General features: G+C 42.4%; 1 protein-coding gene across 2 annotated transcripts; it reads right to left on the bottom strand.

Annotated features, from left to right (window-relative positions):
• Nucleotides 1-603: 603 nt before the first annotated feature.
• CD40LG (CD40 ligand) lies at nucleotides 604-16,695 on the bottom strand. Of its 2 annotated transcripts, none has more exons than XM_067549698.1 (5): nucleotides 16,649-16,695; nucleotides 13,727-13,864; nucleotides 10,330-10,375; nucleotides 8,266-8,331; nucleotides 604-2,886 (listed from the first exon to the last, which is right to left on the bottom strand). In XM_067549698.1, exons 1-5 carry the CDS (start codon nucleotides 16,682-16,684, stop codon nucleotides 2,510-2,512), a joined length of 663 nt encoding a protein of 220 aa, XP_067405799.1. In that variant the 5' UTR covers nucleotides 16,685-16,695; the 3' UTR covers nucleotides 604-2,509. The 2 variants fall into 2 exon arrangements, with proteins under 2 accessions (XP_067405799.1, XP_067405798.1); XM_067549697.1 differs by lacking the exon at nucleotides 16,649-16,695 and adding an exon at nucleotides 16,055-16,210.
• Nucleotides 16,696-16,925: the final 230 nt, after the last annotated feature.

The raw sequence follows: 16,925 nt of genomic DNA, 5'->3' as shown, positions 1-16,925 counted from the left end.
ACAATCTGTGAGAAATAACTATACAATGGTTATACAGATCCTTGCACTCCGACTGACTAATGTTGGCTGGCAGCCAACAAGGGTACATATATTTGCATATTAAGTAGTTGCTGTACAAACAGAATCAGTATGCAAATAAGGCTCCCTGAATCAATCGATGTGAAGAGAATTACTTAAAACGGGGGGAGGGAACTGTAGCTATGTATGTAACTGCACTGTGATTGGCTGAGACAATTTCACTTTTCCACTTCAGTTTGATGAAGAGTAATTTTTGCAGGAGGAGGAAGTTATGCAAAAAAAAAAAAAAAGAGAGAGGGAGGGAGTGGGAACCTCAGACAGATACACAGGACATACATGGGTAAAACAAGCACTGGCATATTGTGTATGGCGACAGAGGAAAAGTCAAAATCCCTGTCAGAGTGCAAGGGTAAATATAATATTGAGTGTCGTGACTTCAGTTAGGAAAACCTATGTAGTATCCTGTAGTATAAACGCTCAGATACTACAGTGATGGGCAACGGTATAGAACTCTATACTAGATCCCAAATCAGAGTGGCAAACTCTGACATTATATTTTTTTAAAAATGCAACCATGTCAAAAACTGTATAAAAATGAAATTTTATTAATTTATAAAGGGTATGTTATTTGTAACACTACAGTGTGCAGAATTCTACACCAATTGTTGTAGCGAGACTGCAAACTAGCTCAGCACTGTGATGTGTAAGCAACACAGCATTTCCTGTTTAGCACTTCAGAACTCAACATTCAATACCGGGGAACCAACATTACTGCACAAATATAACAATCCTGTTTATTCCTTTCATGCTTTCTATTTTTCAATGCAGCTGTGAGTGGTTCCTTTCCTGTGTCCATGAATATAATACAGCATTAATTAAATAAATAATTTGTACACAATGCAGCGAACAAGAACATTTCACTGACTTCATTCTCTAATAAAGTTATGCCAACAATACTACATGTAAAATTAGACTGGCAGATTCCGAGCACGCCTCCCATTGACATGAGTAGGTGCAATATCAGGCCTCAAATTCCCAATCACTGGTATCAGTGTGTTTTGTTTTTAAAGTCTACTGCTTTCCATCCCAGAAGTGGCTGCATATTGACGATGGGGCAAGTGACCATGGTATGCTATATGGGCCACTCTTGGCAAGCTTCATTCAGGCAAAAACTCCTATGTCCCAGTCCTGTAGAGTGCAACCCTTACATAAGCAATCCTATTGACTTCAACGGGGTTACTTCCATGAGTGAGCACTGCTGGAGTGAGTAAGAGTTCCAAGCTCAGGCCCCCTGAAAAATCTCTTGGCAATTGGGATCTTTGGGTGGAAGATGCTATGTAAATGTCTTAATTTATTATGGCCCAGCTCACCCTCTCCCACAGAGGTCCAGTTCTTCTGCACCAGCTTTGGCACCAGTGACTCCAATGGAGCCACTCTCCCAGGATCTTCCCTGGTTGTGGTAGCCCCAAGATGCCCAGGGGAGGCTCTATGCAATAGATAATACAGCTTGGAGGTGTATCATAGGACTGGACAAAGGATCCTGCCTCGTCCAGCCCTCTGCCTTCCCATTCCTTCCCTTAGTGTGGAACAAGGGCCCATGGAGGAGGGTTGTCCAGAGGGGCTGGAGAGAGGGATAAGTGATGGGAGGGGGGGGTGGCTGAGGCCCCTTCCACATGTGTGTGGGTTGTTCCATGAGCAGAGTGTCCCCTCCATGCACAGATCTATACAGGACAAGCTAGGCCTGTGGATGAAATTCACCCCGGGCAAAGGACCATGTATGTCTCACTGAAGCCCTGTTCTGAGGACGTAAGTGGCACATGGGCCTTGTGCAGGCCCCTCTGCTCCAGAGTGAATTTCACCCAGTATGAAGAAGCCTCAGCAAATATCACATGATTATAAAAGGTATAAGGCTCTGAAGATTGTGTATTGTCCATATTCAGAGATGACAAGAAGGGATACTTCAGGTGAAATATACAATTTAAATGGCAAACATGTATCATTGGCAGTTACCACTTAAGAACAGCAATTTGCTGATTGCTTTTTTCCTAGAAAAGATATTTCTAAACCTTTTAAGTATTTCCATTGTTATTTTATAAGCAGATTGAAAAAGAGGTACATATCATCTATCTGACTGACTGGAGCCCCCTGAGAGATATGTAATGTTGTTTGGAAAGAAACACTCATTATGTTCCACTAACTAAGCGTATCCATCCTGTCAGACAAGTAATAGCACACATGGCCTGGAAGGCTTACGTACATATGATACAGATGTGTGCAGACATTCCACAATGAAAAGGTGTGAACAAAGTTCCATTTCTGTTCTAAGGACTCATTCCGCCCTTGTTAATAAATAACAAAAATATACAGAACTAGGTACAAGAAAACTAAAGATTCAGAGGAACATAAATATTGGAAACCAGGAGAAGTCACTTTGTTCAACAAAGTTGGGGTTGGGCCTTCTGCAGCTCCGTTCTTCACGGCAGGTCACTCCTCAATAGAGTTTAAACATACCAAAGTATGTGTTTCCATGATCATAGTTCACTTGAGTTGAATCTGTCACATTAACAAACACCACATCACCTTGCCGGAGTTCAAACACGCCTCCCAGGTGAGTGGATTGGAGGGCACAGTAAACACGGGATGAGCTTGAGCTGTGTGTATCCTGTCCCTTTAACAAGAGCCGATCAGATTCCGATGGTAGGTTCAAATAAACAAACACCGTAAATGGCGCCCCAGGAACTGGTTTGGTGCAGAAGCTGACCTGGGAGTAGATGTAGTACAGCCCTTCTTTTTCCACCTTCAGTTTCCCTCCTTCGTAGGATATCAGCTTGCTCGTAGGGGCATACCCTGTTTTCTGCCACTGTAAAACTGTGGAGGGAAAAACATCACTATTGAGTTGAATGAGTCAGAAATCACATTAGGAGAAACAAAATACCATTTGAAAGTTTCATGTGAATGGGATGGGTCCCACCTTGAGTCTCCCTTGTCTGTGTACACTGTCAGCTCATTGTGGTAAGGACTGTCTCTCATTAAGTGTATCTATGGCATGTAGCAAGATACCTGCTCCCCAGCACAGCTTTCTAGTCTCCATCTAGGGTGCAAGGAAGAAATGACTGCCATCCTACCCCTGCCCAGACACTCCTCTTCTGTAAGCGCTGCCCACAGCACAGGCTCTCTCTTTCTGTGCTCCCTCCTGCTCTGGGAGAAAGGGGTTTTTTGTTCTTCATGGCAAGTAGTTGTGCCAATTGACATCATGTACAAGTTGACAGACCTTAATGGGAATTATTAGAGCTGGACTGGGAGCTCTAGGTGGATAGTGTCTCCCTCCTCTCTGCACTGTGATGGGATGCCAGCACTAGCATGGCCACCGATTGGCCCTGCTGTGTTATTTATACACAGGAAGGAAGTTGGGGTTTTTGGTTCTTAACCTAAACTGTCCTCTTTAATCGACTTGGTGTGTGGCTTAGCATTTTGCCTTCTTAATGCAGCAGAGAAATAGTCATGGTTATAATACGTTTTGCTACAAATAATAAACACAATGAGATTTTCAGCTGGTGTAAATTGGCATAACTCCATTGAAATCAATGCAGCCTTCAGGTGCTCAGGCATTGCCTTTGATAGGAGCTAGCTCCTAACCAGGAAGAGTCCCTCTGAAATGAATGATGGTTTTTATGTTGTGTGTTTAATACCCTGTTGCTGACGTTAGTTTCTGATCTGTTCTTAGATTCCTCCTTCCTTTGCCCTCTTCCAGCTACTGAAGAGGGTGAGACTCAGGTGAGAAAGTATAAAAATAAACTTGCTGCTGGTTTCATTCGACATTAATGGGTGGCCTCAGAGCCTGGAAACTTGCAAACCATAAACGTGCTTGTGGCAAAACACAAATCTCCAACAGCATCAGCAGCACTATCTGTGCTGCGCGCCAGACTGGGCTGTTGTGTGTGTGCCAGCTGCCACAGCTAGTGGGGGTGAGTGGAGATGTCAAGGACACTTTCGGTGTATATAAAATGCCCGAGCTGAGTAAAAGAGGGAGGGGACTTTTCTTAGTTGACTTGTACAGTCATAGATTCAAGGGATTTCTTTTAGCGATCCCTGCAGTGATATTTTTCTTATGAGCATGTATGTGTGTATGTGTTTTAGAGGGAGAGAGTATGTGTGTATGTTAGTGTGTGCGTGCACAGATGTATGTCTATGTGTATGTGTCTTAAAGAGTAACACCACTCATTTATAGTAGCGTAACTGGGATCAGCTTGTTACCCACCTGTATCTACTTGGCACATGTCTAAATGATTTCTGCTTTTAAAGACATTCTCACAAATACATTTGGCCCATTTTATGAGGCACAGCAAAGGAATTAAACCAGTTTGAGATACTTTGTTTTGATCTCAAACAACTAAAAAGACCGTGAACATGAAATAAGGCAAGCAATTACAGTACACATACACAGACTGCAGCAGTGAGTCTCACGGCCCCAGTGTACAGACGAGGGCTTGCACTATGGCACTTAAAACAGCTCTGTAGATGTTGCAGCTTGCCCACCCTTCTCCCTAGGCTTCAGAACCTGAGCTCCAGCCTGAACCCTTTGAGTATGTCTACACAGCAACTAGACACCTGTGGCTGGCCCATGCCAGCCAACAGGCTCGCAGGGCTTGGGCTGTGGGGCTGTTTCACTGCTGTCTGGGTTCATGCTGGTGCCCTGGTTCTGGATCCCTGAGTGGTGGGAAGTTCCTAGATCTCAGGATCCAGCTCAAGCCTGGAAGTCTACACAGAATGAAACAGCCCCACAGCTTGAGCCCCACAAGTCTGAGCCAGCTGGCACGGGTGTCTAGTTGCTGAGTAGACATACCCATAAAGGGCTTTTTTCTCTGAGGGCCTGATTCTGTGCCCACTGAAGTCAATTACAAAGTTCCCATTGACTTCTCTAACGCAGAATCAAGGCCTGTTGAAGTCTATTGAGAACTATTCATTTTCAACCTTGCATTAAAAATAAATCTTGGAGAGGAGAGTGAGAATCAGGCGAGGAAGTACAAAATAAATAACTACGGTTTCTAGATGTTTGCTAGACCTGATGGCACTACAGTACAGAGCAGAATTTAAACACCCACAGGCTGATCTTGACCTAGGGCACACAAATAATCCCATTGAAGGATTAGACCCCATGACTGCTCCAGAGCAAGCTATGCGTTGAGAGACCTACTATAATCCACTAAAGAGAAAAGACTGAATTCCAGCCTCGGCTATTAATATGAGAAAATATCCAGTATCAGTGTTTCTAATTACCTCACAAAGAACCCAACCCTGCAGAAACCAAAATACCATTCACTGCAATGAGACCAGAATGGGTATCTTGTCATTTAATAGGAAGTGCTGTTAGTGAAGGAATGCATGAGGTCTACACATGTGCATTTCACTGTCTTGTTTTCTTTTTCCCCAATGTCTAAGCACGGAGTTCCAGCCAGATCAGGTCATTTCTGGGTGTTTGTTAATTTGCATTATAATTGCAATAGGATTACTGGGAGTTTTTAATGTAGTAACTTCTTGCTTCTGTGATTTTTATCTGATACTAAGTTTTCCTCAAGGCTATGGGTTGAGCTATAAGATGGAATAAAGTCTGCATGAGTTGTAGCGTCAGAGATGGAAAGAGCAATTGCTGTTTACTGGTAGCTACTCCAGAGTAAATCGAAATGTGCTTAGGTTTAGAGATTTTTAGCAGATTATGAGTCTTGTAAACTCTTACTCATACACTTTTGATCTTGTAGGCTGTCTCGTTGGCCAGGGCTACACTAAAAAACTTATCTCGGGCTCGTGGGGCTCGGGCTAAGGGGCTGTTTCATTGCAAAATAGATGTTCAGGCTGGGGCTGCAGCACAAATTCTGGGACCCTCCTATCTCCCAGGGCCCGAGCCTGAGCCCGAACCTCTGCACTGCAATTAAACAGCCCCTTAGCCCGAATCCCTTAGCTTGAGTCAGCTGGCACTGGCCAGCTGTGGACTTTAAATTGCAGCGTAGACAGACCCTTTAAAGCCAATGACCATCAGCGCTCTATCTAATGAGTGCTCTCACTGTTGCTATACCTGTGATGGGAAATTTTAAGGCAAAGTGTACATACAGCCTTGAGAAGAGTGAGACGCTTTGCGTGAGTAAGGACTACACTCATGACTAAGAGTTTACAGGATGAGGCCTTATTATTTTGCTCTGACAGTTTAACATGGACTATTTCGGATTCTTCATATGATAAACATTATTCTTCACTTAAACCAGTCCTAACCCTCTCCACTCACAGCTGAGAATGACAATCCCCTGGTCTGCTGCTACTCTTCACTTAGCAGCTTTTCTTGTAAAAATGACCACCAGACATAGGAAAAGCACGCACACAAAGACTACGCACAGATACACTACACACACCTTCTGCTAAAGGCACTCAATTCTGCAGTCCTTCAAAGTGTTGACCATGCCTTCACTGCCACGGGAGTCCCGTGAGTGACATGCCTACCAGATCAAATGTATTTTAAGCTAGGTTTCAGCAGGAGGCTGGTCTCATTTGAAAACAATGACATTATTTCCTTTTCATCAAAAAAATGCTTTCAAGACCATCCATTATTTATTTCTAGGAAACATGATATTAAAAAAACAGAAAGCCACCAGAAATGAAGCAAAAGAAAAAATGTTCATTGTGAGGTTTTAGTTCATGGTGTCACCAAACTCCTATGCTGGAATTATTGCCTTCTAACTCACCGTAGTCTTTCAATTACATTTCACATAGGGCCGAATCCAGCCCACCTTACTCAAGTGCATTGTCACATTGGAGTACAGTGGGCGGACGCGCATGAGTAAGGCAAGCAGGAATTAGTCTACATACAATATCATCATACTCAAGAATAATACTCTACATAGTTACCATTGAGTTTGATTCCCTGAAGCATAAAATCCCACACAGGAAAATGTGTGGCCCAGTAGTTAGAGCAGAGGACAGGGTCTCAGGACATCTGAATGCTATTCCTGGCTCTGCCATTGGCCTGCTAAGTGACCTTGGGCAAGTCACGGCACAGCTCTGTGCCTCAGTTTCCCCATATGAAAAATGGGCATAATGCTACTCTTCTCCTTTATAAAGTGTTTATAAAGTCCTTATAAAGTGCTTTGAGCTCTATGAAAAAAAGCACTATAGAAGAACTAAATATTTTCATAGAATCATAGAAATGGAGGGCTGGAAGGGAACCTCAAGAAGTCTTCTAGTCCAGCACTCTGCACTGAGGCATACCATGTAAACCTAGACCATCCCTGACAGGTGTTTGTCCAACCTGTTCTTAAAAACCTCCAATGACAGGGATTTCACAACATCACTTGGAAGCCTATGCCAGAACTTAACTGGCCTTATAGTTAGAAAGTTTCTCCTAATATCTAACCTAAATCTCCCTTGCTGCAAATTAAGTCCATTGCTTATTAACCTACCATCAGTGTACATGGAAAACAATCGATCACAGTCCTCTTTATAACACCCCTTAACATATTTGAAAACGGTTATCAGGTCTCCACTCAGTCTTCTTTTCTCAAGACTAAACATGCCCAGTTTTTTAACCTTTCCTCATAGGTTAGGTTAGCTAAACCTTTTATCATTTTTGTTGCTTTCCTCTGGACTCTCTGCACTTAATCCATATCTTTCCTCATGCATGGCATCCAAAATTGGACACAGTATTCCGGATGAAAAGAGCGGGACAATTACTTCCCACATTTTACACATAACACTCCTGTTAATGTACCCAGAATATTAGCCTTTTTTGCAACTGCATCGACTCATATTCAATTTGTGACCCACTATAACTTCAGGATTTGGGTACGACAAGCCAGTTATTCCCTGTTGTGTAGTTGTGCACTTGATTTGGCCTTCCAGTACTTTGTAGTGTAGTACTTTGTACTTGTCTTTATTGAGTTTCATCTTGTTGGTTTCAGACCAGTTTTCCAATTTGTCAAGATTATTTTGAATTCTAATCCTGACCTCCAAAGGCTTGCAACACTGCCAGGCTTGCTGTCATCGGCAATTTTATAAGCTTTCCCTCCACTCCATTATCCAAGTCATTAATGAAAATACTGAATAGTACCGGACTCTGGACTGACCCCTCAGGAACTCCACTAGAGACGCCCTCCCGATTATCATAACAATTATTATGATTATTTCACCACTTATAAATCCCACTCTCCTCTCCTTCCCCACCCCCTAATTGTGAGTAGGGTCTGGCAAAGCTGGGTTCCTTACCTGATACTGACTTGGTGCTGTTCTTGAACCCCATCAGGTGAGCTGAAATTGGTTGCTGCCTGTCATCTACAATCAAACAAGAATAGTGATTTATTCATGTATTTATCCTTATTCATTATCTTAGGCAGTACAGTGACTGCACTGGATGCACCTAGTGCTGTGTAATAATATTAAAGTACCCAAGAGCCAGAACCGATTTAAAAAGCCCCATCGCTCACTGAAAACCTGCCTGTCCAAAAGACTCAAAGGTCCCAATCCTGCATGAGCCCCATGGAAGCAGACCCTAGTGCCCCTGCTGAGACCTGCAGGACCAGGGCCTAAATTCATGTTCAGTCAAAAGTCTGACCGAAGAAAACATATACACGTTCCCCTGTGCACGAATGCAAATTGGAACAAGTTGGGGACTTTCAGCTGAGGGTGGCCTGCTGCTGACCTTGGAAGGGTGTGTTCCAGGCACTGACAGGAGAGACATCTCAAGCAAACCTCAAAGGTAAGGCTCCAATGAGGCGACAGATGATGTGTTAAATAACCAAGTCCCAGGCCCTGGAGGGCTGGCTGGCTGGCATGTTGAATTGCCACTAGGTCACTGGTGGGCTGCACAGTGCAAAGGTGTGATGTGCTCACAGAAACCAGCTCCGCCCAGGCAGTGGAATGCTGTGTCTGCAGTGACTAACCACTTCAATAAGCCTTTGTCAGTCCACCTCAAGCAGATTGTATTAGGATATGTCTTCACTGCCGAATTAGCCCAGACTCTGATTCGGATGTTGCCTCTAATTCCCCTCCCATCCACACACAGAAACCCTCTCTCCCAAGTTTGGTGGGGCTTTCATCCCAGGTTAGCTAACATGGCTGGGGGATGGTGCTTAGAGTCTGTGTCCAATTTCACTCAGGCTGGTAATGTGCCCACTTTGCTGAGGGGACGCAGGCTAAATCACTGAATGCCGATAATCCTCCAAGGCCTTCCCATAATTCTACCCGTGTGTCCAGAAAGACAGACAAATTCTCCCACCATTTACTGGGAAATAATTATAGAGTGGCTCAATTTACTGCAGCCCCATGAACTATGGGATGTGCCCCCAGAAGTCTGAGTGACACGCGTGGCTGAGAGTAGCACCGGTGAGGTTACAGTAATACAGGCTTGGCTTTGCAGTGCGGCTGCTCACACATAAGCTAGGCTAACTTGGATGGATGCTCAGACCCAGGTGCTAATTGCCTGGGCTAACTCTGCAGTGAAGACATTCCTTTACAGGAGCCCAGCCAAGATCTGACAGATGCACCAACAGAAATCCTTCAGGCAGGACTGTAAAATGCACACCACCAATAAATATTTACATGCATGCCACTTTCACATTCCTTCTGAATATGTTGTGTTTTAATCCTCCCTTTAGTTGCAAGTGTGGAGTCCCATTGACTTCAAGAGAGTTGGCTTTAACTCACTGGCTTTAATTAGCAGCAGGTTCTCGTTAATTGGTACAAACACTTGGCCTTAGAGCAATGATGGAGCATACAATACATAGTAAACAGCAGGTAAAATATTTTCTGCCTGTGCACATTAAAGGATTTACAACATTAGGGCACTGGCAGAACAGTGCTTCGTTACTGGCTTATATGCCAGTAGATTTAGCAATTGAGCACTTTTTGGTAGCTTTCCTGACAAGCACTTTCATTCTCCTGACATCGTGTCCTTCTCACATTTGTACAGATGTTCTACTGCCTCATGCTATCATGATATAAAAGCACTGAAAGACCCAGATGCTGAGCAAAGTAAGCCTCTAATCTTGTTCCAAAATGACACAGTTAAGCTAAAGGATTGCCACAGATATTAAGGCATTGACTTTAGACCTTCTGACACATCATAAGGAACAAAACCTGCTGCATGGGACAGTTGCCATTGACTTCACTGGGAGCAAGATCAGGCTCCAAACACAGGGCAAGTCAACATCACCATATTTCCTATGTTATCTATGGTGTTTTCAGTGATGCAAAGAAAATTGTCTCTTGACAGAATTAGTTTCCATTTTATTTTATTTAGTAAAAGTTTTTCCAGAATGTCAAGAAATATACCTTTTTGCTTTTCAGGCCTTGCACCATCCGTGTTGACATTTACATCCTAAAACCAGAACATTAAAAAAGGTTATTCATGGATTTAAAAACACATTTAATTAGTGTTCCAAACACAGCACATCTCATCCGACAATGTATGTGTGATAACCAAAGGTATCATCATAGTACTCTTGGAGTTATCTGTGACCATATAATGATATTCATAGTAAAGAGCATTGCACCAACATAACTGAGAGGAGAATTTGACCCAGAATATTTTAGATTTACATTAAATTTGTCATCCCAAAGCATTGCAGGGGACTACAAAAGGTAACACATTACTTCACTGACATGTAGCCAACTTGGGGAGATAGAGGGTGTACCAATGGGTGTACAGCACACTGCACAATAATGGGCAGCCAACCTATACCTTAAGATTTTAAATCCCCATACAGAGAAAAACAGATTGACCCTAAAGGTTAACCCATATTAAACTGCCTGTTATTCCTGTTGCCTGATTTAAGAGACAGAAGGACTGCTGGCATTTCAAATCAGATGTTTAGAACACTAAGACATCCCCTACCTACCAGCCTCATTATATGGTAAAAATTCCACAAGTCAAAAAAGATTGGAGAATAGATTCCCCAAGTTTTGTTCTTCTGGCAAACCACCCTGACCTTGCATTAGCAGAATCAATGCTAGTACATAAACAAAGCATAGCACATGGGGGTATAATACAATGCCCCTGGCTCCAACACAGATACACTACAAATGACATCAATTATTACTGTTTGGCAAGGTTTAAATAAAAGAAATTGACAGCTCCTCTTCACTGTGTGTAATCCTCTGTTCTCTTTAGCGCCTCAACTACCTTATCAGTGTTTCTGATGTAGAAAGAGAAAGTAAATATTTGAGAAAGCAGAAAAAAGTGCCAATAAGTTCCCATTTTCATCACCCATATTGTGAGATCTTTTCTTCCCTGCAGTACTGCCCATTGGAATTCATTTTTATGGTAAGCAATATTTTTCATTGCTTTGGTACAGCAAATATTTAAAACCTATTCTCCAGCACTGGATTCAAAAGGTGTCAGTGAGGTTACAATTTGGCCCTGAGCTCTGTTGGTTCTCAGTTCTGGGATACGTATCACCACATAAACAGCTCTGCTGAGGTCATGTGCAGCAGAGTTTTGACTTTCCATTTGTACCTCACAGTTTAAAGGGTCTTTGATTTTAGATTTTATATCATTAAAATGCTGTGACAGAAAAAGTGTATTTGAAAACACTTAGAAGAATGCTTTTGCAGGGCAATTAAAAAAGTGTAAGGCTGGTCTCCTCCAGTTCTTAACACATGGTAGGGTATTAGGAACTGATGAGGCCGGTCAGTTTCAGGCATGATTTGCTTTATCAACAAGAGCTGATTCAAAACCTTCATAAGGACTGCCATTTGACTTTATTGGGCTTTAGTTTAGGCCCCTACTGTGTATGCTACCAGAATCCACTTTACACAGTTAGGCAATGCCAATTTACTCTATCTACTGAACAGAATAAACACTGCTAATTAATTATGCCAAGGGATAGACAGATTGAGGGCACCTTCCCTTAGTCTGACACCAATTCAGACTTCATTAGCTGGTTCTCTTCTCCTATTCCATTCACTAGGAAATGCCAAAAGTTTACTGAGTACATCAAATGGATCCTAATTAGTGCCTCATGAATGAGCTCATTGTTAAGTACCTGCTTTTAAAAAATTCATGATGAAACATGTCCATGCAGCTGACATCAACAATCTGGAGCCATGCGCTATCATAGATCTATGCGAGGAATTCTCACTAACGTTAATGGCACTGCATGTCCCTGTGCAAACCAAGGACTGTATATAGCTAAGGTTAGTCCTGGTTAGTCCTGCTTTGAGCAGGGGGTTGGACTAGATGACCACCTGAGGTCCCTTCCAACTCTATGATTCTATAACATCCAGAGTCTGCGCCAGGTCAGAATTTAACCTCACATGGGTTATGCACATCGTTCTCATGCATCTCAAATAATCTGCTGCATTGCTTCTTCATGAATGTGCAATAGCAGACTTTTTTCTAGCTGCCTAACAGTATGTGCTGCATCTCTGCCCCAATAATAAAATGAGCACAGTGTCTGGGCTCAGTTCTCAGGCACTTTGTAATTTGTGTAGTCATTGACACCTTTGCAATGTGGGTGTAAAAATGCAACCAAATCTCTCATTGGTGGCAGCATTTTACACCCCCCTTGCAGAGGTGTGAGTTCTGCACAAGGCACAAGACAGTGAAGAATCAGACCTTCTGTGTACTATTTAGCACACAGGGTCAGATCCTACCAGCAGCCCACAAATGTAGCTCCCTGTCCAGGTCTGCTTGAAAGCTGACAGCAGAACAATGTTCATGAATGGATACAATCTAAGATCAACTTGCAGAGCTTCAGCTCCAATCCCACTAAGCTGATGAGAGGTAGGGTGTCAAAGCCCTGAGTGCTATACTGAGAACACCACCTCTTGTGTACACTTTTGTAGCTACTGTCTTGTTTGTTCAATAGTGGGTAAGATTTTTGTTACATGGCGTAACTCATTTTGATGTAAAAATGAGAAAATATTGTGAAGGGCTTAGCGTGACTGTATTTTGTCACCTACATTTTTCATACTTGGTGCACTGTAAATATTGTTATGGATAATTTGTTACTCCTGTGTAATAATTATGATGTACTAAATGTCAGTAGTATTCCATGCACCAAGGGACTGGAACTACGGGTGAAGGGGTGTGGCAGCATGGCCTGGCTTGAAGTGGTTTCCATCATATACAGGGTTTACACTTTTGTTCAATGGCTTTCGGAACCCCCACAATAAAAATTGTTCCAATCCCACAGCCATGCACTATATTTAACATGAAGGAGACGTGATCCGAGCCCGCTGGAGCTTACATTAGAAACAAACACAATAACCAAACTCCAGTATAAATGAACCTTCCCTATACCTTTGTCTTCATTACATGATAAATAGTTAAATATCATTTTATCCCATGTCTGTTAAAAATTTCATTCAATGCAAATGAGCCTCAAACTTTCTAAGGCAAACATTCCATTGCCAAGTGGGGCAGATTGTGTGAGTAAAATTACCTACACGTGTTTGTGCTTGCACAGTGAGGCTCTATAATGCGTGTTCTGGTGGGTCAGATTCTGATCACACTTATACCAGAATAATTCCATTTACTTCAGTGGAGTTATTCTGGATTTAACTCCAGTTTAAATGAGATCGGAATCCGGTCCAATATGTGGAATGGTACAAATATTGCTTTTTAAATACAGCTTTGCAGTATCGTGTGTGTGTGTATGTATGCATGAGTACATATGTGGCATGGCAAATCTTTATCAGCATCTTTATTTGTTTAATAGCATCTTACCTTGATTAGCAGATTCTCTAATCTGTTTATGATCTCCTTACAGTCCAAGAATGATGAGCCCGCACCTTCTGGTTTCCGACATTTTTGTATTTTTCTCAGGAACAAGTAATCTTCTTGTAAATTCATCTCCAATTCCACCTGTCAGTGAGATAATAGAAAGAGTAAACAGAATGCTAGAGGACAAGTGACAAAGGAAAATAAATTCACTCTGTTCTGAAATAACGTCTCATGAAAAGGTTGATCCGTACACCATACCTCATGGGCCCAATCCTGAAGTCCATACTCAAGCAAAGTTCCCACTGACTTCAATGGGAATTTTGCTCAAGTAACAGCTGTGGGACTGGGTCCCACATAGGATTACATAAAATAAGTCACAGCAATTGAAACTTGCTCTCAAATCTTTTGTATTAGTTTACATTTTCCCCTTTTCAAAACGCAAAAGGTGAAACGTCATCAAACAGTTGCTATAGATTTCTGTATCTTGATGAAGGGCTTGATTCTGCCACCCTTACTCTTGTGGAGTAGAAACTTGAGTCGGTAAGAACTCCCACTGAAATCTTTGAGGCTGTTCATAGGCCTGTATTGGGATGGAAGAACACAGGTTCCTGTGTGTCCATGCACCTTCCCAGTGACTGAAGTGGAATTCTGCATGGTCTGCGCTAGTTATCCAAATGCAGAGTCAAGAACTCTATACAGATTCAGACTGTAAATAAAATGTAGCTCTTACTATGGTGTATAACTGCATTTCATTTTCTTTTAGACCAAAACAGTGGGTGTCATAAGTCAGAGAAATAACATTTTGTTGCAATAACTAGTTATTACATTCACTGGGACAGACTGTGATGCCTTGTTTCTCTTGAGTAGCACCATACTTACACAAGTAGTCCCATTCAAATCAGTGGGACTATTTGCATAGTAAGGCACCACTCAAGGTGAGTAAAGCATTCACAAACTGGTCCACCGCATGCAAACTAACACATTCTTAATCTTCCAGACTATTTTGCATCTTGTAGCCCAGTTCTACATTTCATTATTAGGGATCAGTATTAACTCATTTAAATTTAAATTTTAAATATGCAAAAATGTATAGTTTTAATTTCAATGAGAAAGATTTTATCTGTGAACCTTTTTAAGGAGAATACACTTTATTCCAGTGGTTCCCAATCTTTTTGGCTCGAGGGCCACAAATATAATTTTTTCAACCCTGAAGGGCCACCAGTCTCCACCAGCAGTCGTCCCCCACCCCACTGCAGCCAGAGGAAAGAAGTTCAGCGAGGAGGATCTCCCGTCCCAGGTCCCAAGGCAGTGGCTCCCTTCTGCAGTCAGGGGGATGGGAGATCAGTGCTCCCCTCCCTCTGGCTCCAGCAGGGACTCCAGCACCTAGGGACCCAGGCAGAACACTTTGCCGTGCTCCCTGCTACAGCCAGAGGACCCAGCAACGCGCTCTGCCTGGGTATTTAAGCAGCAGCTCCTTTCTGCAGCTAGCCGGAGGGGAGCCACCGGCCACTTTCAAAGACCCCGCGGGCCACTGGTTGGGAACCACTGCTTTATTCTATACCCAATTAGGTAGTTTTATTGGTATTTGAAACACAACTGGCTCACTTGCTGCATATCTTTTCTTTTACATAACTAAAAATTAGTTGTAGGCAAGTGATTATAAACATAGGGTGGTCTGGCTGCAGCTTGAATAAGAGCAAACTTCAAAACAGTTTTGAAATTTTGAATTCTTTAAAAAATGTTGTTAGAAACATGAAGCAGAATAATTTGGATTGGGCTTATTTAAAAAAATCTCCACTCTCCTTTTCTTAAAGTGGAAAGACAATTCCTAAAGTGAAACTTACTATAAAATTATCACAGGTAAATATCGAAAAGCTTCTGAAATCTCTTCCTCTTGCTAATTGTCATCATAAAGCTCAATAGTGATGAATCTAAAATACAGTCACAAAATAGAAGTTTTCACCTTACTCCCACTGGAGAGCATAGAATAACTGTCAAACTGTTCAAACCAACCCAACTATATATCATTCTACCGTCACTGTATTTAATCTGATCCAATAAGTAGCTTGGCTTTATGTAATCTACACTGCCCTTTGCTACTCTATTATCATTTTGTTAATTAAAGGGGAAAATATTTCTTCTTGACAATGTGTTTTTATTAAATAAAAATTAAGGCATAAACAAGAATGTTTATGTGATAAATGCTGTTCCTATGCAAATACAATGATTTGCATTATTCTGCTTCATTTTCCACCATTGTTAATCAGTTTTCCTTGTGCCGAATATAAATCATTGTTAGTACCACTCTGTTTATCGTATTTCTAACCTTACCTTATCCAGCTTCATGTGAAGATATAAGCAAAAAAGTACAGTCCCAATAAACTGTGCAATAATAAATACAGAAAGAAAACACATAAACATTTTCATGGTGCTCGGTGAGCTGGTACTGATAGGTCGAGGGGTCGTTGGGCTATAAGGTTCATTCATTCTGTGTTCAAGTGGCTGTGGCCTCCTCTTCACAAGCACGGTGCAGGAGCAGCATGAGAACTGCCTCACTAGCACACTACCCAAGATAGTTAAGGGACAGATAGTTGTGACAGCCCACACTTCCTGGAAAAAACCCTTCGTAGTGGGTAGGTTTGTTCACTGCCATTTCCCACAACAAAAAGTGGCTTGAACTTTCTTCTGTCATTCACTTCCATGCTTTTTCCTATTGTTCTATCAGAAGTCAGTTGAATGTTCTTATTCCATATATTCATATTTGCCTCGCAACGCTCCAGAACATACCTCTGTCTTTTTTTCCTACTAAGGACAAACATTTCATGACTGATGGCTTCAAAGAAATGCAGAAAACAAATCCACAAGCAAAGCTGTTGAATTTCAATGTGGAGAGTAAAAGATTGGGAAGTAGTCAAAAACACTCACCTCCCCCATTGTCCTTGGTCCCCGCTGCCTTCCCATCTATCTTCCCATCTCCCCTGACCCCCCCGGCCTCCTCATTCCTCCATTCCCCCATCGCCCCTGGGCCCTACTGCTTCCCACACATTGCCCCAAGCTCCCTTCTGCAGCCTTGCACCCCAAGCCTGACTTGCTCCTTGCCTCTTGATCCCAGTGCCCCCCCCATGACACGCTGGGAAGTCACCCATGTCATCCACTTGTAAGGTCACCCACCCTACACGAGGCCTGAACGGGTAGAATAGGC

Source organism: Emydura macquarii, unplaced genomic scaffold, assembly GCF_026122565.2.
Source record: "Emydura macquarii macquarii isolate MOO-44397 ecotype Brisbane River unplaced genomic scaffold, CSIRO-AGI_Emac_v2 contig_1253, whole genome shotgun sequence".
In the NCBI taxonomy this organism is placed as follows: Eukaryota; Metazoa; Chordata; order Testudines; family Chelidae; genus Emydura; species Emydura macquarii.
This window is presented reverse-complemented; position numbering and strand designations above follow the sequence as displayed.

What these genes read in the sequence shown, in the direction of transcription:
- CD40LG (XM_067549697.1), bottom strand. Translation starts at nt 16,210, where the DNA reads ATGAATGAACCTTATAGCCCAACGACCCCTCGACCTATCAGTACCAGC. An exon ending in TAGAGAATCTGCTAATCAAG is followed by an intron (nt 10,376 to 13,726) that starts GTAAGATGCTAT and finishes TTCTGGTTTTAG; the next exon opens with GATGTAAATGTCAACACGGA. An exon ending in AAGGCCTGAAAAGCAAAAAG is followed by an intron (nt 8,332 to 10,329) that starts GTATATTTCTTG and finishes GTTTGATTGTAG; the next exon opens with ATGACAGGCAGCAACCAATT.